This window comes from Rhinatrema bivittatum, chromosome 9 (assembly GCF_901001135.1).
Source record: "Rhinatrema bivittatum chromosome 9, aRhiBiv1.1, whole genome shotgun sequence".
Classification (NCBI taxonomy): domain Eukaryota; kingdom Metazoa; phylum Chordata; class Amphibia; order Gymnophiona; family Rhinatrematidae; genus Rhinatrema; species Rhinatrema bivittatum.
The window spans coordinates 234,289,432-234,315,176 of NC_042623.1; the positions used below are offsets into that span (position 1 = coordinate 234,289,432).

General features: G+C 41.7%; 1 protein-coding gene across 17 annotated transcripts in view; it reads left to right on the forward strand.

Moving 5' to 3' along the window:
• The window catches only part of DLG1 (discs large MAGUK scaffold protein 1), an 890,153-nt gene that overhangs the window by 694,098 nt on the left and 170,310 nt on the right, over positions 1-25,745 (forward strand). For 7 of the 17 annotated variants that reach the window (XM_029615884.1, XM_029615888.1, XM_029615885.1 and 4 more), the window contains 2 exons: positions 4,183-4,252; positions 20,467-20,566. In XM_029615884.1, coding sequence (XP_029471744.1) covers positions 4,183-4,252; positions 20,467-20,566 — 170 coding nt within the window. Of the gene's footprint in view, positions 1-4,182; positions 4,253-20,466; positions 20,567-21,317; positions 21,352-25,745 lie in introns of all 17 variants that reach the window. The other 10 variants (XM_029615886.1, XM_029615889.1, XM_029615887.1 and 7 more) reach the window with 2 other exon arrangements.

Here is a 25,745-nt window from a genome sequence, read left to right on the forward strand (position 1 = left end):
ATTTCCCCCAATCCCTCCTGCCCTTGCTGTGTTCCCTTTAAAAATAGCATTGGCTGGATCTGAGACCCAGGGCTATATTGTTGACATCAAACTTGGTGCCAGTCTCAGGACCAGCCAATATCATTTTTAAAGAGGAAGCCAGTGGGGCAGAAGCAACTGGTGATTGCTGCTACTCCTTTCTAGGTTGAAGACTTCCCATGGAAAGGGGTAAGTGGGGGCCAGGGGAGGCTCCACCTGGTGGCTTTGCAGGGGGGGGGGTGGAGAAGACCAAGGGCTGGGGAAGCCATGGCTGGACATGACTCAGTCCAGCCCAGGGAAACCCTGGCCCCAGGTTATTGATGGAAGTTGGGTGGTTTTGGAGGGCTCCGGAGAGGCCTTGGATTCTGAGGAAGCAATGGGATGGCCCAGGGGAAGTCCTGTTTTTTTTTTTTGTGGGGGGGTGTTGGAGGGGTGGGTGTCAGTGGGTATTTAATGCAAATAAACTGAGCCAAGATAAACATAGATACAAAGAAACATGACAGCAGAGAAAGACCATTACAGCCTGTCTTCTAGTCTGCTCATCCACACCAACCACTCAGCTTTACAATCCCTACCACTTGCTCATAGATCTGTATGTATCCCATGCTTTCTTGAATTTTGTATACTGTCCTTGTCTACACCACCTTCACAGGGAAGTTGTTCCATACATCCACTACCCTCTATGTAAACAAATATTTCCTTAGATTACTCCTGAGTCTACCCCCTTTCAACTTCATTCCATGATCCCTCACTATAGAACCTCCTTTCAGAGAGGCCTGCTTCCTCTTCAGGGAAACTTTGGAGGTATTTGTCTCATTTCCTGTCATTTAATCTGTCCCGATATGCTTTAGAATGAAAACCACTGACCATTTTAGTAGCCACCCTTTGGTCTGACTCCATCTGTTGATATCTTTTTGAAGATACAGTCTCCAGAACTGTATACAGTATTCTAAATGAGGTCTCAGCAGGAACTTGTGCAGGGGCAATATTTCCTTTTTCCTGCTGACCATTCCTCTCCCTATGCACCCACGCATCTTTCTAGCTTTTGCCCATTGCCTTATTCACCTGTTTGGCCACTTTAAGATGGTTAGATATGATCATCCCCAGATCTTGCTCTTCTATCATGCTTATTAGAATATCTCCTCCTGTATTGTACCTCTCCCTTGGCTTTTTGTAGCCTCAATGCACATTGTGCATTTTTTAGCATTAAATCTTAGCTGCTAAACTCTAGATCATTCCTTAAGATTAGTTAGATCCCTTCATGTGATTTCCATATCTTCCTGGCTGTCTGTGCTATTGCAGATTTTGGTATCATCTGCGAAAAGACAAACCTTTCCTGATAATCTTTCCATGAAAATGTTGAAAAGAACCAGTCCAAGGATCAATCCCTGTGGCACATCGCTAGTAACATTCCTCTCCTTGGAATGAACTCTATTTCCAAACATTTGATATTCTGCCTTTTCCCAAAATGTCCTCAAAGCTGATTACAATTAATAAGGCTAATCTAACAGTTATAAACAATGAGTATAGACAACAGATACATAAATATAACATATATTCATAAGTAGTGTATAGCTATCATAGAATCAATTTCAAACATAGCGAATATTTCTTCTTCGTTGCCTCCCACTCAACCAGTTTCTAAACCAGTCAGTAACTTTAGAACCCATACCAAGGGCTTGTAATTTATTTGTCACCTATGCAGAACTGTGTCAATGTGAAATCCAATGATATTACATCTAGCACTCTCCCCGGATCCAACTCTCTGGTCACCCAATCAAAGAAATTGATCAGATTAGTCAGACAAGACCTACCTCTCTAGTTAAAGCCATGCTGCCTTGGATCTTGTAATTCATTGGATTCAAAAAACTGCACTATCCTCTGTTTTATCAGCAATTCCTATCATTTGCTCACCACAGAGGTCAGATTAACCCAGCCTCCTCCTTACTTCCACTTTTGTGAATAGGAAAGACTCCAGACTCTAAAGAAGCATTGAAAAGTTCAGCCAGCGGAGCTGCCAGAATTCCTCTAAGTTCCCTTAAAACCCTCAGATATAACCAATCTGGGTCCATCGCTTTATCTACTTTGTTTAGCTAGCTCCTCATGAATACACTTTTCTGAAAATCAATTTAAATTTACTTCAGTTTCATTCCTATTTGTGTTATTTATGTGGTCCTGAAAAACAAATAATAAGAAAAACCCAAAACAAAAAAAAAATGAAGCAAAACAAAGTGTGTGCGTACATCTCTACTGAAAATGTTTTTCATCTGCTGTAATCTTTATGGCTTCAATTCTAAACAATTCTTGAGCTGTAAATGGGAAAAAAATATGGAGGTGTTTAGACTACAGTATTTTTTCATGCTGCAGAAAAGATCATATGGTGCCAGCTCAGGAAATATTCTGCTTTTCCTGTAGAAAGTTATTTGTGCTTATGATTTCTTGCACACTTCTGAATTTTGCAAAATAGAGGCTGAAAGATCTGTAGAGATTTGATAGTGAATTAATATGGTTTACTAGCGGACCCCTGCCACGCGTTGCAGTGGCTGAGTCAGATTCTTTGCTCTCCCTGCCCCTTCCCCTTGCTCATTTAGCTCAGTCACTCATCCTCTTCCCCCTTGGTATTCCCCCCCCCTTCCCTCCCCTGTCCCCACTCCAACTCTGTCCCCTCACACTCACCTCTCCCCTCATTCTTCCTCCCCTGACAGTTACCTCCCTCCTCATTCTTCCTCCCCTCACTGTCACCTCGGTGACTTCCCACCTGGTGAGGGCTGTTTTGTAACCTTTCGGAGATGGTGCACATTTTGTGTATGTGTTTGTGTGTGCCCTCCCCCTTTGCACCCCAAAGTAATCCCCACAGAAACGTTGTGTTTATATAAGCCTCCCCCACCAGGCCGGCGAAATAGACTAACCCACAAGAGTTGCAGAATCTCGGAACTGCCCCCTGGCCCTACCCCCTCCGAACATGGACGCAAGAACATCCCCACGCGCCCCCCACCCCTGCAGGCCCGACGATACCTTTCAAAAACGGTAGTCGGTGGAGCGGGCGTTCATTCCAGCATGGAAGTATTGGCGCCGGGCCCTCGAGGTGGAGCAATGGGAGTGGTCGTCTCGCTCAGATAGTAAGGGCGAAGGTGTGCCGGTTGCCAGTTCAGAAAATGGCGTCGACGGGTCCTCGCCCTTACTATGTCATATGGGCTACTGCCGCTGTTGGCGTTCCCGAGTGTCCTAGTAAGGGAAAGAGCCTTCGGCGCCATTTTGATTGCTGGCAGCCGACAGCCGTAGTGCATGCGATGTGTCCCGGAGCAGTGTTGCCCCCTCCCACTGGAGCAGCCCGAACTATTCTGCAGTTTTCCATGCGTTCGGAGGTTGAGGGCAGTAAGTAGAAAAGTCATGTGCGTGAGGGGTGTGAGGAGGGTGTTTTGTGTGTGAGTTCGTAAGGTGTGGGAATTGAAAATATGTGGCATGTGAGTGGCCTCCCGGTGTAGCATGCTGGTATTTAGTGGGTTTTTGTGTGTTTTTTGAGGGTGTGTGAAATAAGTACAATTGGCATGTGTGCGGGGGTGTGTGAGGAGGGTGGATTTGTGTCTGCTCGGAGGGTGTGTGAATCGCAAACATTGGTCACATGTGTGTGGGGTGTGAGCGTTTGTGCAAGGTGTAAGAGCTTCCGCTTACGTCCACCAGATGTCGCTGTTTTGTGGAACCAAATTTTAAAACTTTTTTACCAGCCCCCGGTGTGACATATATGTAATGTAAGTGTAAAAGATCCTTGCCATATGTGAGGTGAAACTTGTGTCCAAATTTGAACGCAATCGGTTAAGTGGTTGCTGAGATTAGCGATTTGGTACAAACTATTTAACATTTTTATTTATATAGATTTTTTCATTCTTTTTCACAGAAGACAAAACATATCTTTGTAATGTATTCAGTATATATTAGTAGAGTTGGAGACTGAACTGTCTTTATATTTTGCATTATATTACTTTATGCTGCTCAATTGTGTTGGTATGGAGTGCACAATCCTGGTTTAGCGCTAAAATTCTTTTGCAACCAATTTTTATATGATTTTTGTTTTTTTTTTTAGTCAGCATGCCAAGCCTTTTTTTTTTTTTATAAACATTTGTTTACATGAGTTAAGGAATTTATTTTCTTGACATTTTTTGTCAGGGTTGAGAAGAAAGAACGTGCCCGTTTAAAGACAGTGAAATTCAATTCAAAAGCAAGAGGAGATAAAGGGGTAAGTACCCAAGTAAATAAAATACAGATTTTACCCTTTATGATTAAAACATCTATGAATTTCATGTGGGCTGAGTTTGCCTGTTTCTTTCTGCTCTTCAAAAAAGCATTGAGTTTAATTATTTTTGAAAGTACAGGAAAATTTATGCTGTAAACATAGATGTTGCTTAATTTTTTCAGCATTCCAATTTATTCAATTGTGTATATGTTATGTAATATATATATATATATACACACAATATGTATATGTATAGATATTTGTTTTTTGAGTACAGTGGAGTGCTGAATTCACTGGTTCAGTTAGGAAAAGAGATTTGCTTAACTATGCTAATAAAAGTATTTCTTTTAAATGTGTGAGTGAGAGAAAATACAGCAGTACAAATAGTTTCTATCCATTATTCATATTTGTGGAGCTCTTTATATTTCAGAAATTCATTATTAGTAGCTATTGGAGAGTCATGATTGACATATAGAAGGAAGTCAAATGAATTTTCATAAACAATGCTAGATTTTAATGAAATCAGGCTCCAAGCAAATATTAGTAGTAATTAAGCTCCAAGGAGAGAAAATGAGCCCCATGAGGTTTTGTAGGCTCAATTTGGAACCTGAAATGTAAACACGGGCAGTCTGGTTGAGATCTGGACTCATTTTAATTACTCAGCAAATGTCTGTATCTTGAATATACCAGCTGCTGGGGTCTTTCCTTCATAACAAGGCTCCATTTAGTTATAAACAGTTTAGTTATCCTTAGACAATGAGGCTGATTTTAGAAGTTTTTCCTCCCTCATTAAAAATGAGTGCTGCTTAATCTGTTTAGTTACATCAGAAGTATTGTGTAGTCTGGTGACAGCAGATTATAGCAATTTTTCCCAGCATCTCTTAGAGAGCCACACCTAACCAGTCTGGTTTTCGGGATTGTCACTATGAATATACATGAGAGATTTGCATATCTTGGATCTCCAGTGTATGCAAATTTGTCATGCATATTCATTATGGATAGCCTTAAAACCCGATTGATTAGATGTGCCTCCAGGAGAGGGTTGGGAAACACTGGATTATAGTGTTGAAACAGAATAAAATAAGTAGTTATTAAATAAACATAGCCATACCCTTGAAGGTACATTTCTTTTGCCATTTGCGAATCATGGGTAGGTGTGCCTAGTTTTATATCAGCTATTTCAGTTCTCAGAATTCCAAATATCCAGCATGCTAATCATATCCTAAATCCTGAAATAGCAGTACTACTGAAAGGGATTTAAAAAAATAGGAGAAAAATCCTGGGGTAGTCGCAAATTAATTCTCATGATATCAGATCCTAGCCCTGGTTCTAAAAGAGCTGAAAGTACAAAAGGAGCAGGCAGAAACTACTGGCAAAAATAGAAAAGAAGGAAACCATAGGATTCACACTTAGAAACTGATAAATTAATGTTTTGAAGAATCTACCAGATAGTACTACTCCTTTTAAAAAACGCAGAGTTGTTTGTTTTATTATTTTACTCATAATTAAATATTAATTTAAAAACAGTATGCACATATATGATTATTTCCAACCCACTTTTCATTTAGAGTATATTATTGAACAATATAACCGTAAAATATTGGCACCGCATGGATAACTTAGAAGACAATCAAACCTATTTCGTGCCTAAATGTAAACCGTTGTGATGGTGCATTATTAAATGACGGTATAGAAAAGTTTTTAAATAAATAAATAAATACCCACAGCTAAAGCAGTGATTTAAACAGTACTTCACAGGATACTGGGTTTCTTTGAGTTCCTCCAGTTTAAATGCAAGAATTTGTATTAGATTCTCCAGGAAGTCTTTTTCGTCAGATGTTTAAAGATAGTTTTGTACTCAAAACTGAGAGAGACCTGGACATGATTCATCACATTTAACAATTAACATTGATAACAAACTATGTTTACCGAACCTTATGGCACCTGTGTAAACTGACAAATTTTAGTATCATTACTTTTATGTGCCTTATTGTAAACCGTTGTGACGGTCCCCACCGAATGACGGTATAGAAAAGATTTAAAATAAATAAATAAATGTTGTAATAGTCAGGCATCAGCAAGTATAGGGTAATTGGCATGAAAACAAGACTTGTGATGCTTGTATTAATCTGAACTCCCACTCTTCCTCCTCCTTTTTTCTTTTTTTTTTCCCCCAGTAAACTTTTTGGCCTAGCAGGGTTTTTTTTCCAACTCATTTGGACTTTCAGCTCAACTGGAACAAACATCTGTTGAGTTATGGTGCCAAGAGCCTTGTGACCCGGATTGACCACTGTCGAAGATGGGATGCTGGGCTCGATGGACCTTGGCCTGACCCAGCATACCATTTCTTATGTTCTTATGTAACTGGGGATTTTCCCCCTATTTATATAAAGCTCTCTCAGCCCAGTCAATGCCATGATAGTCTTGTATTGAAGGCCACAAACCACTGTGCCCTCCAGAATGTGGCTTTTATGAACTGTAAGTCTGGCCAGTAGATTTCACTGTTGAGTGATGTCAAAGACTCCCTTCTTCCAGGGTCTATGAATGCTGCCTCTGCAGCATCCTCTGCCCCAACTAGCCCAGGGAGCAGAAGCCTGAATTGGGAATCAAACCCAGATCTTCTGCATGGCAGTGCACAATATTTGCCACCGGGCCAGTCCCTAATCCCCTATTTCTGACTTCACAATCAATTTTGCAACACTGGATAGTGGCATAGAGTAACATTTTTAATGCATGCAGGGCATATTTTACTACTTGCTATGCACACGTTGGATATATCCAAAAAATAGTGTATAGTGGATGTTTCAAAATCCCTCCTTCAGGAAGCAAACTCAAAAAGATCTTTCTTGGATTGTACAGAGTTTATTTTAAATGCACAAAGTTCTGTTAAGTGAAGATATGTCCCCCATACAGAACTCTGTGCAATCCAAGAAAGATACTTTTCAGTTTGCTTCCTGAAGGACAGAACGTGAAACATCCATTATACTACATTCTCTTTTTTTTGGATGCTGGATTTGTGTATGAGTAGGACTTCTCCCATTTGTTTTATGCCGACTTTTGATATATTACACAATGCATATATTTTTCTCTAAAGCAGTACTGGAACATAATTAACATTTCCTTATAGCATGTTGAACTTTGCTGCTTAAACTATCTAGGGTCTTTTGATATAAAATCAATACTTTTCTCCCAGGACAAGCAGGATAATAGTCCTGACATGTGGGTGACATCACTGGATGGTTCCCTAGCACAGAAAACTTTTCTATCAGTTTCTAGAACTTTTGACTGGCACACTGAGCATGCCCAGCATGCCATAATCCCTGTAGCCACAGGGGTCTCCCTTCAGCCTCTCTTTTTCTGCGCTGCAGTTTGCCTCGCGGTTAGGAGCTCTGTGAGAACTCTCACAAAATTTTCCTCACAGAAAAAACTTGAAAAAGTTCCCTCATAGGGGTCTCCCATCACGATATTGTTTTTCATCGCTCGGTGAGTAAAGATTCACTGTCCCCGGTCGGTTCCTGCTCCTACCTTTTTTCAGTGCCCACAGGCCATCGACCGTTTTTGGCCCTCAACCTCTGCCATTATGGCAACAGGTTTCAGAAAATGTCCGGAGTGCCCCATACCATGTCGATTACTGACCCACATGATGTCTGTGTGCTGTGCCTCGGCTCATCACACGACATTTCTCACTGCCCAAGTTGTGCCCAGATGATTCCGAAGGGTAGGCGGGCTTGCCTCGACAAGAAGGAGACCCTGTTTAAAATCAAGCTGACTCCATCTACATCCACCTAATCGTCACCAGCGGGAGCATCGAAGAAATTAGTCATCAAACCTCGCCGGGAGCCACCAGGGCAGCGATGACTGTCCGTACCAACTCCGTCTAAGGCATCCGTATCATCTTCCTCGGTGCCGGAGAAAGACCGGACCGAGCACCAAGGAAAGCACCGACGCGAGTCTACTCCTGATGCCGGCACCGACACTGCATCGGCCTTGATGGCTATCGAGCCGATTGCGAAGAGAACACGGGTAGAGGAGCCTTTAACCCCCTTTCCACCCGAGAAACCAAGACGATCCCCAACGATATCGGCGCCGGGTACTGAGCCCCCACAAGTCCCTGTGGAGGTGTCAGTACTGCCTACCCTGCCAACCCTGTAGCTGTGATATCTACACCAGCTTTCAGGGAGGAACTGGACGGTTTCATCCGCCAGGCAGTGCTCGATGCTCTTCGAGACTTAAAGCCATCAATGCCGGCCACCACACCGACACCGGAGCCATCGGTACTTACACCATTGCTAACCAGATTGCATACACTCATCGGTGCCCTTCCGACACAACCCAGGCCACTGATGCCAAAGCAACCTGCAAAGTCTCTGAAACTCCCGATTCCCATTCCGGGATCCTCAGAAGACGAAGGCATGGACTCCAGTCCTCTTTCAACACCGATTCCACCGATGCCAGAACCGATACCTGGTCCATCAGGGCTCTCGGGACCGAGAGGCCCATGTTTCCCCTCAATGCCTTTGGTGCCACCGAAATCCACATCGGTGCCACCACATCTTCCATTGAGGCCAATGGAAGATGTGGTGGCACCAGTACCAACCTTCTGGTGGCTACAGTACCAACCAACTGGTGGCTACAGTACCAACCTTCTTCCCTCCCTCAGGATCTCGACTAGAGACCTTTTCTGACATATGGGAAGATGTTGACACCGACACATCCACGGAGGACATCTTATCAGAACCATCTCCTCCGGAAGAAAGGAGAAAATCTCCCCCAGAAGATCTCTCCTTTGCTAATTTTGTAAGGGAGATGTCAGAGACAATCCCCTTTGACCTGATTACAGAGGAGGACACACGCCATAAAACATTGGAAGTTCTTTGTTGATGCTCCGAAAGAAGTTATGGCTATTCCTGTCCACGAAGTGCTAGTTGGATCTCCAGCATCGTCACTAGGAGCATCCTTGTGCTATCCAGCCAGTGAATAAGAGGACAGATGCAACTTATCTGGTCCAACATATTCCTGGATTCCAAAAGCCACTACTACCCCATCCGTCGATTGTAGTTGAGTCCACACAAAAGAAGGCCAGAAGACTGTGACCTCACTCTTCAGCACCTCCTGGCAAAAACCAAAAATTCCTTGATATTTTGGGTCACAAGATGTTTCAGGGCTCTATGCTAGTATCACGCATAGCTGCATAACAACTTTACATGACACATTATCAAAGGAATCTCTGGAAACAGGTTCAGGGAATAACCGACTCTCTTCCCCAACAATAGCAAGATAGTCTCAACGCCATACTACAGAAAGGCCTTGAGGCTGGGAAACATGAGGGTCGTGCTGCTTACGACTTTGAAACAGCTTCTCGCATGTTGGCAACGGGAATCAGCGCCAGGAGGTGGGCCTGGCTGAAAGCATCTGACTTGGGACCTGAAGTCCAAGACAAACTTGCTGATTTGCCATGTACCGGGGAAAACCTATTCGGAGACAAGATACAACTAAAAGACCATAATGAGACCCTGCGGCAATTATCCTCAGTTACTACTGAGGCCCCTTCCTCTGCAAGAAGATCCACCAGAAAGGACCCTAGAAAACCATTTTATTGCCCACGCAGATACTACCCACCTACATCTCGTGTGAGCCCAACCAGGCCGTCTCAGAGAGCACATCCTCAACAGCCCAAGACATCCAGGCCTCAGCCACCACCGCAAACAGGCCAAGCCTCTGAATTTTGAGACCTATCCAGAGAACAGCAGCCGCTCCACAAATCCAGATCCAGATTTGCCAGTAGGAGGTCGAATTCACTATTTCATAACCAACTGGCTCAACATTACCACAGACCAATGGGTGATATCCATCATAACCCAGGGATACCATCTAAACTTCCTCATGGTACCCCCGGACTCACCACCCAATCCACTGTGGATGCAAAAAGATCACACAAGTCTTCTAGAGTCAGAACTGTCCACTCTTCTGGGCACTAGGGCTGTGGAACCTGTGCCCCGGGCAGAGGGTTCTATTCCCGCTATTTTCTCATTCCAAAGAAATCAGGTGGCCTCTGCCCCATCTTAGACCTCCGCAATCTCAACAAATTTCTACGATAAGAAAAATTCAAGATGGTGTCCTTGGGCACCATGCTTTCCCTTCTGCAGAAAGGAGATTGGCTCTGTTCTCTGGATCTTCAAGATGCTTACGCTCACATTCCAATATTCCCACATCACCGCAAGTACCTGCATTTCCTAGTGGGGACATCAACACTTTCAGTACCAGATCCTGCCTTTCGGACTTGCCTCGGCACCCCGTGTATTTACAAAGTGCCTAGCAGTGGCTGCGGCCCATCTACGCAAGAAAAGCATACACATCTTTCCTTATCTGAATGACTGGCTCATCAAGAGCCAATCCGAGCAAGGAGCTCTCGACACTCTCAAGCTCACTGTCAATCTGCTACACTCTTTGGGATTTCTCATCAACTACCAAAAATCCCACCTGACTCCATCTCACCTCCTTACTTTCATCAGAGCAGATTTGGACACCACAGTCGCAAAGGCCTTCCTGCCCAACGACCGTGCAGTCACACGCTCCAAGCTAGCTTCGTCTCTGCGCACAAAAGTAACAGCCTCAGCCCATCAATTCCTAATGTTGCGGGCCACATGGCTTCCACGTCACTCCTATGGCCAGGCTGGCAATGAGAATAACTCAATGGACTTTGAAATCTCAGTGGCTCCAAGCCAGTCAACCGCTTTCATCCCAGATTCAGGTAGCCACCAGTTATGTTTATTGCTTCTCTGGTGGACAAACAAAACCAACTTGCTAACAGGTCTACCCTTTCAGCAACCAGTTCCGCAAGTAACTTTAACCACAGACACATCCATCTTGGTATGGGGAGCTCATGTGAACAACCTTCAAACTCAAGGTACTTGGACACAGCTCGAAGCAACATTTCATATCAACTCCCTAGAGCTTTGAGCTATACGTTATGCTCTATATGCGTTCTAGGACTGCCTTTCAAGCAAGATTGTTCTCATACAAACAGACAACACAGTTGCAATGTGGTATTCGAACAAACAGGGAGGCACAGGCTCTAATCTCCTCTACCAAGAAACCGTGCAGATCTGGGCCTGGGCCCTTGCACACTCCATGTATCTCCGGGCCACTTATCTGGCAGGCATATAGAACATACTAGCAGATCGCCTCAGCCGACAGTTCCATTCCCACGAGTGGTGTCTGGATCCTGTGGTAACGACCAGAATCTTCCAACGCTGGGGTGAACCAACAATAGACCTCTTTGATTCCGAACTGAATCACAAAGTGGACAGATTCTGCTCCCTGCACAGACAACCAAGCAAGTTAGCCATGGATGCCTTCGCTCACCCCAGAACACAGGCCTCCTATAAGCGTATCCCCCTGATACTGCTGGTAGCCAAAACTCTCGTGGAACTGCAACAGGACAAAGGGTCAATGATACTCATAGCACCGTATTGGCCTCGACAAGTATGGTTTCCCATGCGTCTCGACTTCTCGATCAGAGAACCCATTCGCCTGGGCACAGCGCCCGCTCTCATAATTCAGAACCAAGGCATGTTACGCCATCTGAACCTTCAGACCCTATCCCTCACAGCCTAGATGTTGAAAGCTTGATCCTGCAACCTCTCAACCTTTCAACTAATGTCTCAAGTGCTTGTAGCTTCACGAAAACCTTCCACTCAAAAATCCTAAGTGGAATAGATTTACGATATGGTGCACGCAAAAAAAAAAAATAGACCCTCTTTTCCTGCCCCACGCCGTCTCTATTAGACTATCTCTGGCACCTTTCAGACTCTGGTCTCCAGACTTCTTTGGTGAGGGTACACCTGAGTGCCATCTCAGCGCACCACAAAAGAGTTGGGGATGCTCCGGTAACAGCGCAACACCTTGTGAGTAGGTTTATGAGGGGCCTACTACAACTTAAGCGCCCTCTACGGTCACCAGTCACTGAGTGGAACCTAAACGTAGTACTTACAAGACTCATGCGCTCCCCGTTTGAGCCTTTACACTCCTGCGATGTTAAATTTCTTACATGGAAAGTTCTCTTCCTAGTAGCCATTACATTTGCTCGAAGGGTTAGTGAGTTACAGTATTTGTCACATACTCAGCCTATACCAGGTTCCTATATGACCGAGTGGTCCTCCGTACTCACCCTAAATTCCTTCCCAAGGTGGTTACTGACTTCCACTTGAATCAGTCTATAGTCTTGCCCACATTTTTCCCAAGGTCTCACTCTCACCAGGGCGAGAGAGTTTTACACACCTTGGACTGTAAACGTGCACTTGCATTTTACCTAGACTGCACTGCAGTCCATAGGAAATCCACCCAACTCTTTCTTTTGATAAAAACAAGCCAGGAGTTGCAGTGGGCAAACAAACTGTCTCCAACTGGCTAGCAGACTGTATTGAATTCTGCACACTCAGTAAGAGCCATGGCAACCTCAGTAGCACACTATCATTCAGTACCAATTGCTGAGATCTGTAAAGCTGCAACATGGAGCTCTCTTCGCACATTTGCTACACATTACTGCCTGGACAAGGAAGGACGCCAAGACTCTGCCTTTGGCCAATCCGTCTTGACGAACTTATTTCCAGTTTAATCCCAACTCCTTCCACATCCAATCACATGTGATTTTCAGGCTGCCTCATTTTTACCATCAGTACACCAGTTGTTGTGCCTGTTGCACAAGTTGTACACTGTTGGTCCAAACAAATATGAGTCAGCCTGTAGCTTGCTAATCACCCACATGTGAGGACTATCATCCTGCTTGTCCTGGGAGAAAGCAGAGTTGCTTACCTATAACAGGTATTCTCCCAGGACAGCAGGATGTAGTCCTCATGAAACCTACCCGCCACCCCGCAGAGTTGGGTCCAAAACATTTTATTATTTTATTTTTTCGCTTGCACCTTTTGTTATAAACGAGACTGAAGGGAGACCCCTGTGGCTACAGAGATTATGGCATGCTCAGTGTGCCAGTCAAAAGTTCTAGAAACTTTGACAGAAAAGTTTTCCTTGATAGGGCTCTGTCCAGTGATGTCACCCACATGTGAGGACTACATCCTGCTGTCCTGGGAGAACACCTGTTACAGGTAAGCAACTCTGCTTTTTAAAATATAAAGATAATCTACAAAACAGTGTTTCAGTGTTGGTTTACTCACAAACACAGTTTCTCCATACTTTCTCCTACTTAGCTATTTGCAAAGTGCTCATAGAACATGCCTTTCCAAGGAGGAAGGACTGGTTGTGTCAGAGCTGTTAGGAAAGAAGATAACACAAGATTTTGCTCATTTCAAACACACACATATATCTATTGTACTTCCCTTTTCCCCACTGCAGCAAATTTTAACATACTGAGAATATTTTTCTGCAAAATAAAGTGGTGTGTTCCGTATGTGGTCATAATGCAGCTGAGCAGTATTCTGCCATGTTCCTATACTGGCTTAGAGAAAATGATAATGAAAGGATGAGTATCTTATAGCAGATTTTTTTTGACATGCATAGGAGATAAATGTGAAATGTTAATGCACTGTATTCTTTGTCTCACAAGTTAATTGCATGTTGTAAGTTGTCTAGCGCAAAACTGTAAAGTTAACTGAATTAACTATGTATTCAAGTCTGACGAATAACCAAATTTGTACACAGTCACTGTGTACTAACAAAGCACCAAAAATATGCATGAAATAGAGTGAAAAACCAAAATACGCTTGCCATTGATAAAGAACTGCATTCCCTTTCCTTTGGTAACATTTTCTTCCATTTACTCTACTAATAATCCCCATACAATACATTAATCTTTGCTTGAGCAGCTTTTTTTAATGATCCGATTATGCTTATATTTTTTTTCTGTGTATCTAAGAGGCTTATTCATCTAATTTTGCATCACCTATTAATGCACTGCTTTAATGAGAAAAAAAATATTGAATTCTACAAATCATAGACCCATGTTAGTCAGTAATGAAATATAGTTGCAACCTTAAGCACACAGCTGATGGATGAAAACCATTAAAATGAAAATCCATGTTGGTGCTAAATACTTTCACACTGGGGCTGGCAGACATGTCACTAAAGTGGTGTGTTGAGGTGAAGAGGGGCTTTCTTACAGTTAAGAAATGGTCCTTATAGACAGGATGCTGATTGGTTCAGCCTCAAGGAAGGCTTCCCTTGTAGCCTTTGACTAGCAGAAAATCTCAGTGTCTGTCAATGTTGCTAAGGAATGGAATTGGGGATGAAAAAATGAAGGAAATACAACATTTCTTCTTTTTTTTCTGATTAAGTAGAGAAACTGAACCTAGCATGGTCTTAGACACAAAGAGCATCTTTTTGTTTGAACTGCTTTTATGTACAGTGGGCTATTGCTGCTATGTGGCCTATCCATTTTAAGCAGGCTTCTTCTACAAAAAGCTTTGGTGTAAATTTAATTGGGTTACTAGCTCTCTAACCAGCATGTCTGTCTGACCTGTATTAATAAGGTATTGAAAACCAACTACAGTATATAAGCTTTTGCCTTCTCTTTAAACTTTTTTTTAATTAATCTGAACATTAGCACTTTTTAAATCCGTATTTCTCGTTTTTGTTTTTGTTTTTTTTTGTTGTTGTCATTTGCTATGGAACTGACTCTGACCATTATGCATGCAGTGTATAAATTATTTAAATTTCTCATACTTCAAATTTTGAGATGGCCTACACACATGGAATTTTAGAATTAATAAGTATAGTTCAGTTTCATCCTCATATTATACAATAATAGGACCACAGCAACATTTTCCTTATTACAGCAAATACTCTAGCTAAAGTAATGCTTAGAAGGAACTTGTTCTGCAGTCATCCATTTCAGAATTGTTCATATTATGCTGCTATAATTTAGTGAAGGTAATGCTATTTCTTTGCCATCATTTCAGTAGGGTTTATAATAAGGACAGTATTCAGCAGAATTATTATAACACTTTTATATATTTGGAATATCATTCATTTTGACTTTCATCAGCCTTTGCATCTACTCCAAAAAAAAAAAACCATGGAGGAGAGAGAGAGAGCTGCTTGTGAACTTTCTAAACTCTTATTGCTTTTGCTTTGAGCAAGAGACATGATTGTATATAACAACATTGACTGGTGCAGAAAAATAGAATAGATGGATAGGGACAGAATTACTTAAAATAACTAATGCAAGTAAGAACATAAGAACATGCCATACTGGCTCAGACCAAGGGTCCATCAAGTCCATCAAGCCCAGCATCCTGTTTCCAACAGTGGTAAGAACCTGGCAAGTACCCAAAAACTAAGTCTATCCCATGTTACCATTGCTAGTAATAGCAGTGGCTAATTTCTAAGTCAACTTAATTAATAGCAGGTAATGGACTTCTCCTCTAAGAACTTATCCAATCCTTTTTTAAACACAGCTATACTAACTGCACTAACCACATCCTCTGGCAACAAATTCCAGAGTTTAATTGTGCGTTGAGTGAAAAAGAACTTTCTCCAATTAGTTTTAAATGTGCCACATGCTAACTTCATGGAGTGCCCCCTATTCTTTCTATTATCCGAAAGCGTAAATAACCGATTCACATCTACTCGTTCTAGACCTCTCTCCAAGCTGAAAAGGCCTAACCTCTTTAGTCTTTCCTCATAGGGGAGCTGTTCCATTCCCCTTATCATTTTGGTAGCCCTTCTCTGTACCTTCTCCATCGCAATTATATCTGTTTTGAGATGCGGCGACCGGAATTGTACACAGTATTCAAGGTGTGGTCTCACCATGGAGCGATGCAGAGGCATTATGACATTTTCTGTTTTATTCACCATTCCCTTTCTAATAATTCCCAACATTCTGTTTGCTTTTTTGACTGCCACAGCACATTGAACTGACTATTTCAATGTGTTATCCACTATGACGCCTAGATCTCTTTCTTGGGTAGTAGCACCTAATATGGAACCTAACATTGTGTAACTATGGCATGGGTTATTTTTCCCTATATGCATCACCTTGCACTTATCCACATTAAATTTCATCTGCCATTTTGATGCCCAATTTTCCAGTCTCACAAGGTCTTCCTGCAATTTATCACAATCTGCTTGTGATTTAACTACTCTGAACAATTTTGTATCATCTGCAAATTTGATTACCTCACTCGTCGTATTTCTTTCCAGATCATTTATAAATATATTGAAAAGTAAGGGTCCTAATACAGATCCGTGAGGCACTCCACTGCCTACTTTCCACTGAGAAAATTGTCCATTTAATCCTACTCTCTGTTTCCTGTCTTTTAGCCAGTTTGTAAGCCACGAAAGGACATCGCCACCTATCCCATGACTTTTTACTTTTCCTAGAAGCCTCTCATGAGGAACTTTGTCAAACGCCTTCTGAAAATCCAAGTATACTATATCTACCGGTTCACCTTTATCCACATGTTTATTAATTCCTTCAAAAAAGTGAAGCAGATTTGTGAGGCAAGACTTGCCTTGGGTAAAGCCATGCTGACTTTGTTCCATTAAACCATGTCTTTCTATATGTTCTGTGATTTTGATGTTTAGAACACTTTCCACTATTTTGCCTGGCACTGAAGTCAGGCTAACCGGTCTGTAGTTTCCCGGATTGCCCCTGGAGCCCTTTTTAAATATTGGGGTTACATTAGCTATCCTCCAGTCTTCAGGTACAATGGATGATTTTAATGATAGTTTACAAATTGTTACTAATAGGTCTGAAATTTCATTTTTTAGTTCCTTCAGAACTATACCATCCGGTCCAGGTGATTTACTACTCTTCAGTTTGTCAATCAGGTCTACCACATCTTCTAGGTTCACCGTGATTTGGTTCAGTCCATCTGAATCATTACCCATGAAAACCTTCTCCAGTACGGGTACTTCCCCAACATCCTCTTCAGTAAACACCGAAGCAAAGAAATCATTTAATCTTTCCGCAATGGCCTTATCTTCTCTAAGTGCCCCTTTAACCCCTCAATCATCTAACGCTTCAACTGACTCCCTCACAGGCTTTCTGCTTCGGATATATTTTTTAAAGTTTTTACTGTGAGTTTTTGCCTCTACGGCCAACTTCTTTTCAAATTCTCTCTTAGCCTGTCTTATCAATGTCTTACATTTAACTTGCCAACGTTTATGCATTATCCTATTTTCTTCTGTTGGATCCTTCTTCCAATTTTTGAGTGAAGATCTTTTGGCTAAAATAACTTCTTTCACCTCCCCTTTTAACCATGCCGGGAATTGTTTTGCCTTCTTTCCACCTTTCTTAATGTGTTGAATACATCTGGACTGTGCTTCTAGGATGGTATTTTTTAACAATAACCATGCCTCATGCACACTTTTTACTTTTGTAGCTGCTCCTTTCAGTATTTTTCTAACTATTTTTCTCATTTTATCAAAGTTTCCCTTTTGAAAGTTTAGCACGAGAGCCGTGGATTTGCTTACTGTCCCCCTTCCCGTCATTAATTCAATTTTGATCATATTATGATCACTATTGCCAAGCAGCCCCACCACTGTTACCTCTCTCACCAAATCCTGTGCTCCACTGAGAATTAGATCTAAAATTGCTCCCTCTCTCGTCGGTTCCTGAACAAATTGCTCCATAAAGCTATCATTTATTCCATCCAGGAACTATATCTCTGTTGTGTGGCCTGATAATACATTTACCCAGTCAATATTGGGGTAATTGAAGTCTAAATAGAAGAAACATCTCTTTATGTACGAACCCACGATTTGCATAAACATTAACCAGAAACTTGGTATCACACTCTTTTTTTTGTAAATGCTATACCTTTTTTTAAAACGTTTTGCAACTTAATATAAACACATTATTGATGAATTAGGGACCATCATACCACCCACTGTGCTGCAAGTTTACACTTGTATTTTGCACTTTAATGGGTCTTCTTTTATCATAGGTCCAGGAAGTCCAATATTTGAAACAAAAATTTGTTTTATACTTTTTGATTTTTTCATAAAACTTGAGAGATATTACTTCCCTTAATTGAAGCCAGAGTCAGTGGTTCGATGCGTGCATTTCGCGAGCCGCTGACTCACTTAGCCCGGCGCTCCTCACATCACTTCATGGAGTGCTGCTGTGAGCGACTAAATTTTGTAAATGAATTTTTGGAGGTCCCTCATAACTTCAGACCCAGTGCCATTTTCCTATCTCGGCATGTAAGCAGCCATGCTTACATGCCGAGATAGGAAAATGGTGTTGGGTCTGAAGTTATGAGGGACCTCCATAAATTCATTTACAAAATTTAGTCGCCCACAGCAGCACTCCATGAAGTTATGGGAGCGCCGGGCTAAGTGACTCAGCCAGAACACGTCCCTGAAGCAGCGGCTCGCGAAATGCACACGTCGAACCACTGACTCAGACATCAATTAAGGGAAGTAACATCTCTCAAGTTTTAAGTAAAAATCAAAAAGTATAAAATAAATTTTTGTTTCAAATATTGGACTTATGATTAAAGAAGACCCATTAAAGTGCAAAATACAAGTGTAAACTTGCAGCATAGTGGGTGGTATGATGGTCCCTAATTCATCACTAATGTGTTTATATTAAGTTGCAAAAAGTTTAAAAAAAAAAAAAAGGTATAGCATTTACAAAAAAAGAGTGTGATACCACGTTTCTGGTTAATGGTAACTGAAGTCTCCCATTATTACTGCACTACCAATTTGGTTAGCTACTTGTTTGTTAAGCTACTTGTTGGGACTGTGTATATAACAGTATCACTAGAATGTACACTACCCAAAAGTGAACTTGTATAAATAGTGACTCTGTTGGAACCCAGCTGGCATTCCCTCATCTTTGTAATAGCCATTGTTCTTAAAACTGGTTAGCATGCCGTTTTCATACACCCCTCTAACATGGTAGTGAATACACATTCTTCATTAGACTTGCTAATGCTTCTGCTCAACTGATTGAACAGCAAATTATTGACAAGTCCTAGAGCAACAAGTTCTACTCAGTGAGGTAGTTTCACTCCAAGATTGTTCATTCAACAGCCGTTAATACTGGATTAGATATATATGAATGAATTTAGAGAGTGAATGCCAGTATTACATATGAACATAACAAAAAACCTAATTAAATCTTTTAGTTTGCCAGTGTAAATAGAACAAGGAGTGGAACAAGATTAATTTAGAATGGAATGCTGAAATATTTAATCCAAGCATAGAAGGGCTTGGGAAAACAGTATTAGTCTCCATGTTCTACCTGGAATAAAAAGTTAACAAATTCTAACTACAAAAATCAGATTACAATACTTAATTGTTCCTAAATGTTTCTTATCAAATCTAAGTAAAAAGAATATGCTTCTGCTAGTATCAGATGATGCTGAAGCAATCTTTATGATGAATACTAAACCCCCTGTCTTTTTTCTGCATCTGTCATCACATAAAAGGTAAAATTTTGATCTGTAACTGACTTTAATATATGCTGTATAAAGAAATAAAGATAGTGCAGTTTTCTTAAACCTGGCTTCCTTCCTCACCAAAGTCTAATAAAACATACTTTGGTGACAGGGGAAACAGGAGACATGTTCTTAGTGATCTGATCTGGTTATAAAGAACAATAAAAATAAGATCAGATAATTTGGAATTTAACATTCATATTAATCTCTGGGATAGCCAGATAGTATAGATCTTCATGAATTCCTAAACTAAAATCACAGAATATTACATTTCTGCTGAATAAAGCACCTAGGAGTTTAAACCTATACAGTTTAAATCATTACAAATTTAAACTTCAAAACCATTATTAGAACAAATAATTTGATTAATTGTATAATAATTGAACATTATGAAAATCTAAAGCCCCAAGAGCAGTTACTGTGCCTATGGGTATTTTACATTAGTTAAATACAGAGGGAAATAGCTTCCTAGCTGGCTAGAATTAGAACACTGAATTGTATAAAACACCTAGAAATTTGTAATCTTACACCAAGCATATTCAGAGCCTTGGAAATACCACTATGTGAAGCCCCTTTTTTAGAAAATAAAATTCAAACATTCAAATTTTGAATAATACATGAAGTTGCTTATTACATTTCCAAAAAATGAATAGTAGTATTTTATGCCTCAACAAAATTATTGCATTAATTAAAATATAGACTGCATAATGTAGTAACAAAGAGTCAGCTTTCACCAAGCTGCTAGGGCTGAGTGTTTGTACACACAGACATTAGACATCCCTTTGTTTTGCCCCTCCTTTTCTTCTTCAGCAGTCATTCAATGACAAGCGTAAAAAGAACCTCTTTTCCCGAAAATTTCCCTTCTACAAGAACAAGGACCAGAGTGAGCAGGAAACCAGTGATGTTGACCGTAAGTATGTGCCACCTAATGGGCAAAATGTGAAACACAAACTAGGCGACCTACAAGTTTGCAGTAGGGTGTTACCATGGAGACAGTTTCAAGAGCTGCAACAGGTCCATGGAATGCAAACTAATATGAATGCCGATAAATGACTCATTAGTATTAACAAGTCAAACTGGTTTATATGCTGTTACAGTGCACCTTTTCTGTTTGTGTAATGCAAGATATTGCTTGCTAGGGTGAATTGTTAAAAGGGACTTTTCTGTTGGAACTAGCAGTAAACTCTCAGGGTTGTCTTGCAGTCCGCACTTACAGAGAGATGCACAGTAGTATGAAATATTTATTCAAGGCTTGTAGCCCATTGTAACCAGCTTTTTTGTGTATATTTTGTTGGAGATTATTCTGTTAAAAATACTTATTCTTTTTCATACTGTCTTAAGGAGGAGTCATTTTTTTGTTGTACTCCTGTTTTTTATTTTCCCAAAAATAAATAGATTTTATTTTTGCTCAGACCACAGCTTTGCCTTGGTAAAATGCTATGAGCTTCTCTAATGCAACCTAGTTGGTTACACTTAAGCTACTGGCACTTTCAGAACTTTGCCATCTCTGATTTACAAGCACATTTTTGTTGATCTTCAGATACCATACCTGAAGCGCTCTTGGAACTCTCTCTTATCGTAGCACCTATTTTATATATTACTGACAATTATTTCTTTGTGATTATCTTTTTATTGCTTGCTTTCTGGGGACTATTCTACAGGAGACCCCTGACGACATGGGTTCAAAAGGCCTGAGTAAGTGACCAAATAAACCACCTCAGCTACAATTCTTTTGTTTTGTTTTGCTATTTTAATTTTTTCCTTTACTTTTTGTAGTCAACTATGAAATGTTGTTCATGCTCTTCAGACATTAGGAAATTAATGATTTTCATTATTTTTCAAATTTTTAGCTTTTATTTTTAAATTAAAAGATCTTAATTTTATTATTGTGAGAGTCATCTTAATAATTTGGGATTTGAGATGCATTCGTACATGTTATGTGGTTTAAGATCATTCATGTTGAATAAACCTCCATGATTATGATTGAAAATATTTGACACTATAGGAATAGCCTAAGATCACATGATCTGTTTACAAAAGCTTTTTTAAGAAAGGAATATTAGATTAAGATCAAATGAAAATGAGAACTGATTCTGAAAAATCTATATGCCAAAAAAGGTAGAAATATCAGTGTTGTCTAATATGTCAGAAATCAGGGAAATCTAGTATAATATATACAGTTAAATTGTAGAGAATATATATGAGAATATACAAAGAATGTTCTTGAGCTAATAATTATAAATTTGAACATAGGATTTTGAGAAACAGGAAATGTCTCCAGTGACCCCTGAATAAGCACTGATCCATACACATTTGGAATCAAGCTGTAACTGTTGCAGAGAATGCAGTTCAGTAAGGTCTAAGACTTAATTTGTCATCTCTCAGACCATCTCTATCTGGATGTCCCTTTGTGATGCACATACATGGGCCTGTTAAGACCATATATGTGACATCTCACAGGGACATATAATATGTTTTTATTTTTAATACTTTCCCTATATTTTTTGTTGTTGTATGTGAGTGGGTTAGTGGAATTAACCAGCTATTTTCTTACCTGTTAAGACATAACCAGGCCTGTCAGATGGGGCAATATGGGTAACTTATTAGGGATGAAAAGACAAGAGGACTGGTGAACACCAGGAATTCTTTATTCTGCACAAAATATCATAAAAAGCCTGTATCAGGCCGCCTTTCGCTCATTTGAGCTGCTTCAGGGGCTATCAGAACAAAACAGATATCTCATATAAAGACATATAAAAACATATACACCATACATAATTAAATCATATGAAATAATATAAAATCAAATAAAAATATTCAAAAACATTATACACAATTAACGAAAAATTGACAAAAACTGTGACAGCATTCAGTGACCTGAAGCAGCTCAAATGAGCAAAACTCGGCCTGAGTCAGGCTTTTTCTTTTGGTCGCTACTGCAGTATTGGATCAGTTTCCAGTTTGCTTTTTTGGATTTATTAGGGATGTGCAGCCTCCAGTTTTTGTTTTGGTTTGTTTTTTCGTTTCAAGGGGTTTCGGTTTTTTGTTTTGTCTTTTTTTCTGGTTTGATATGACTGCCAAACCGAAAAAGCATTAATCATGAAAAAAAAAAAAACCAGGCCTCCGGCAACCTTGGCTTGACCTTCCCAGGGCCAAATCCTTCCCATTTATATGACTGTACATCCAAATGATGTCAGCACATCCTCCAGGTGGATAGTGTCATTGTTAAACCACTGGAACTCAGGCAAAGTGAGTGGGCATCACTTCCACCCTTTTTGAAGAGGACTTGGGAACAGGATAAGTGAGGCCTGGATGGGAGCTTCCTAGCTCCTGCACTTTTAAACAGGAAAGATGTCTGTGCCTGTCTAGCTCTGGACAGGCCCTCATGCTGGGCTCGGTTTTTTGGCCCAGGGAAGCCCAACCGCATCACATCTTATTAAGGATCTTCCATGGGCAGGAACAATCCTCAGTTGCTCCTGCCCCACCTGTCCTGGTTTTCAAAATGGCCACAGTTGGCCCAAGGCCATTTTGAAAACCGGGGCAGGAACAATGGGGGTTTCACTCCTGCCCATGGAGGACTCATGAATAGAGTAATATATGGCTGGAGAGGGAAAGGTATGCTTTTTTTTTTTTTTTTTTTTTTTTTTGAGTGTGTAAAAGCAGGATTTTTGGTCAGGGTGAGTGGCTGCTGGCTGTGTCCAGTTTTGTTTTGGGTTTTTTTTAACCAAACATTTTTTTTCTTTCATTTTTAAAACAAATTGAAACTACATGGGAAATTTTCTTAAAATTTTCCATTACATTTCACATGAATGCATAGCTCTATTAACTATATCACAAAATATTTTTCTCTAGTTTCATAGTACTACTTACTACATAAGTGTATATGCCTGTGCATTCCTTCCTAGCCCCATAAATTAGTCTAGTTATATATATATGGAGGGTAGAGCATGGCTTTCCAAACCTGACCTGGAGACCCCATGGCCAGTTGGGCTTTCAGGATATCCACAATGAATATGCATGAGATAAATTTGCATATCTTGGAGACTCACTATATGTACATTTATTTCATGCATACTCATTATAAATATCCTGAAAGCCCAACTGTGAGGTTACTAGGACAGGTTTGGGAAGCCCTGAGGTAGAGAGATGTATGTAAATATAGAGATCAATTTGTGGAGTTAGCCTGCCTTGCAATACCAATATGACTATATGTGCAGATCATGCAACTGGCTGCTGAGCTAGGAGCTTTGTATAGAAATTTGCTAAATGAAAAAAATTGCAATGCAAGATTTTCCATGTTAAGAGAAAAATCAGTGCCGTTATTCTAAATGTAAAGCTACATGAACATCTTGGTATTAACTTCTCAATGTGCTATTGTGCCAGAGCAATAAGAAAAGTACCTTTCTTCAAGGATAAGGAGGATGGTAGTCCTCACACATGGGTGACATCATCAGATGGAGCCCAGCATGGAAAATCTTTGTTAAAGTTTCTAGAAACTTTGACAGACACACTGAGCATGCCAGCATGCTGCTAACCACGCATCCACGCAGGGTCCCACTTCAGTCTCTCTCCACGAAGCTTAAGCCTCACAGTCATGGAGCTCATGCTTGTTTCTTGAAATTTTCAAGGTTTTCATCATCTAGCATTGCGTCAGGTCCCTCTGCATTTTTGCGGTTTTTCCCTTGTCAGCTTTCGGTAAGTATTTTTTGGGTACTCACAATCTATCACTGACGGTGTAGCCTCCTGGTAGCCACCAGCCATCGACCGCACGCCCAGGGCCGGAGGAACCACTAGGTGAGCTAGGCCTGTGCCTAGGGTGCCGATATTTAGGGGGTGCTGCCGCCGCTCGCAGCCACTTCAGGCAGCAGAATTTTGAAAGGGCAAAATTCTGCCCAGCCCCTGCCTCATCCTGCTTCTGACGCCCCCCTGGTGGTCCAGCGGAGGCCCCGGGAGTGATCTGCCACTCCTGGGGCCTCGGCTAACTCTAACCAAAATGGCGCCGTTGGCCTTTAGCCCCTACCACGTGACAGGGGCCAACCAATGGCACCTGTAGCCCCTGTCACATGGTAGGGGCTGAAGGCCACCGGCGCCATTTTGATTACTGGCAGCCGACGACCCGGCAGCGGTAGATCACTCCCGAGCTCCCCGCTGGACCAGGTGTTTTGTGAGGTTTTTTTTGGGGTGGAGGGGGAGGGTGGGGGAGTAGTGGCATGTGGTCCCTGCCCCTGGAGTCAGGGCTGCGAACAGGGCTGGGAGGGGCGGTGCAAGGCTGAAGGTGCCTAGGGCCCCCAATCCCCTTGCACCAGCCCTGTGCACACCGCATTCCTTTTTGTCATAGCTTCATCTGGCTTTCGCCAGTGTCCCCAGATAGTCCATCACAAATTCCCCGAGGTCGGTGTTCATTGCCTGAAGGCATCGCATGATGTCCCTGGTTGTGATCTTTGTGTCCAGATGACACCCAAGGCTCGTCAGGCATGGTTAGACAAGATGGAAAAGCTGTTCGGCTCCAAGAAATCAGATCCGTTGTCAGCTTCTGGGACTTTTATTCCACAGGGGAAGGAACTCCCAGCATCAACCCCCTCTGTGTTGCCTCCGCTGCCATTCCTTGAACCCGAGGTAGAAACAGGGGACCGAGCATGTTCAGTGTCTTCCCGGTCTAGGTCAGGCTCTTCTCCGCCATCATCGGTTCCAGGTAAAGTCAGAGGTAAGCATCGGGGGAGACCACTCATCTTCCTCCAAATCAGACCACGGGAAGGCATCAAATGCATCAGTTTCTCCCCCGAAGCAGTCTCGTGCAGAGGAAGCAATTCCCACCAGTCGTTTCGAGGACTCTCAGGAGCCTCCACCGGTGCCAGTGGAGGGTTCGGTGTCGCCCCGTGACTCGGAGATCACTCCGATTTTTCTGCAGCCACCTCCTCAGGCCATTCTATCCTCAGGAGATTTTGAGGAGGAGTTAGGCGCGTGCAGTTGGCGGTCAGCCGGGCCCTGCAGGGCATGAAGCCTCCGGTTCCACCAGGACCACCACTTCCGCAAGAGCCAACTCCAGTGGTGCTTGCGCTTCTCCTGGAGTGGCTGGATATGCTGCTCAG